Genomic DNA, 633 nt, shown 5'->3' on the forward strand with positions numbered 1-633 from the left:
CCATCCAGGCACCTACCTGAGGCGTAGCCGATCATGAAGAGCAGGTAGACCAGGAGGAAGCGGAAGAGGTCTTTGAAGAGGATCTGCAAGTGATGGAGAGAGGGGTAAGATGTGCTGGACCGCGGCTCCCAGCTCTGTACCGGGGTGCCACCACCGAGCCATGCTGCGGGGATGGCCAGGCTGAGAGCAAGGCATTGCTGAGCCGCAAGAAAGCCTAAGGAAAGCACAGAGGACCCTCTGTTTGGGTGGCACGTCCATAGGAGAACCAGCCCTTCTGGGGAAGGAGAAGACCCTTGACCCCACCGGACCTTCTGGATCATGATGCTGTAGGTCCCCGTCAGCTTGAGCCCCCGGGTGAAGTACAGCGCGTTCATCCAGCCCAGGACCAGCGCGAAGACCATGACGGCCAGGTACGCCTCGATGCCGCCCAGGTACAGCCCCGCCGTGACGATCACCAGCACCGAGTAGATGAAGCTGGAGGAGAGCCTGGGTCAGACCCTGCACCAACGGCTACTGCCCCTGCCCAGGGGTGCTGTGGGTCGGGGAGGACCCGGGGGCTCCCCACGTACTAGAGCAGCTGGAAGGAGCTGTCTATGAAGAAGGAGTTCACGCCTGGGCACTTCTTCGTGAACA

General features: G+C 61.5%; 1 protein-coding gene across 1 annotated transcript in view; it reads right to left on the bottom strand.

The window, feature by feature from the left end:
* The window catches only part of TRPV4 (transient receptor potential cation channel, subfamily V, member 4), a 2995-nt gene that overhangs the window by 1917 nt on the left and 445 nt on the right, over positions 1-633 (bottom strand). The window contains exons 2-4 of the mRNA XM_010133460.1: positions 570-633; positions 309-474; positions 17-83 (exon numbers count right to left, since the gene is read on the bottom strand). The exon at positions 570-633 is cut by the window's right edge and continues 4 nt beyond it. Coding sequence (XP_010131762.1) covers positions 17-83; positions 309-474; positions 570-633 — 297 coding nt within the window. The remainder of the gene's footprint in view (positions 1-16; positions 84-308; positions 475-569) is intronic.

This window comes from Buceros rhinoceros, unplaced genomic scaffold (assembly GCF_000710305.1).
Source record: "Buceros rhinoceros silvestris isolate BGI_N320 unplaced genomic scaffold, ASM71030v1 scaffold29133, whole genome shotgun sequence".
NCBI classification, from domain to species: domain Eukaryota; kingdom Metazoa; phylum Chordata; class Aves; order Bucerotiformes; family Bucerotidae; genus Buceros; species Buceros rhinoceros.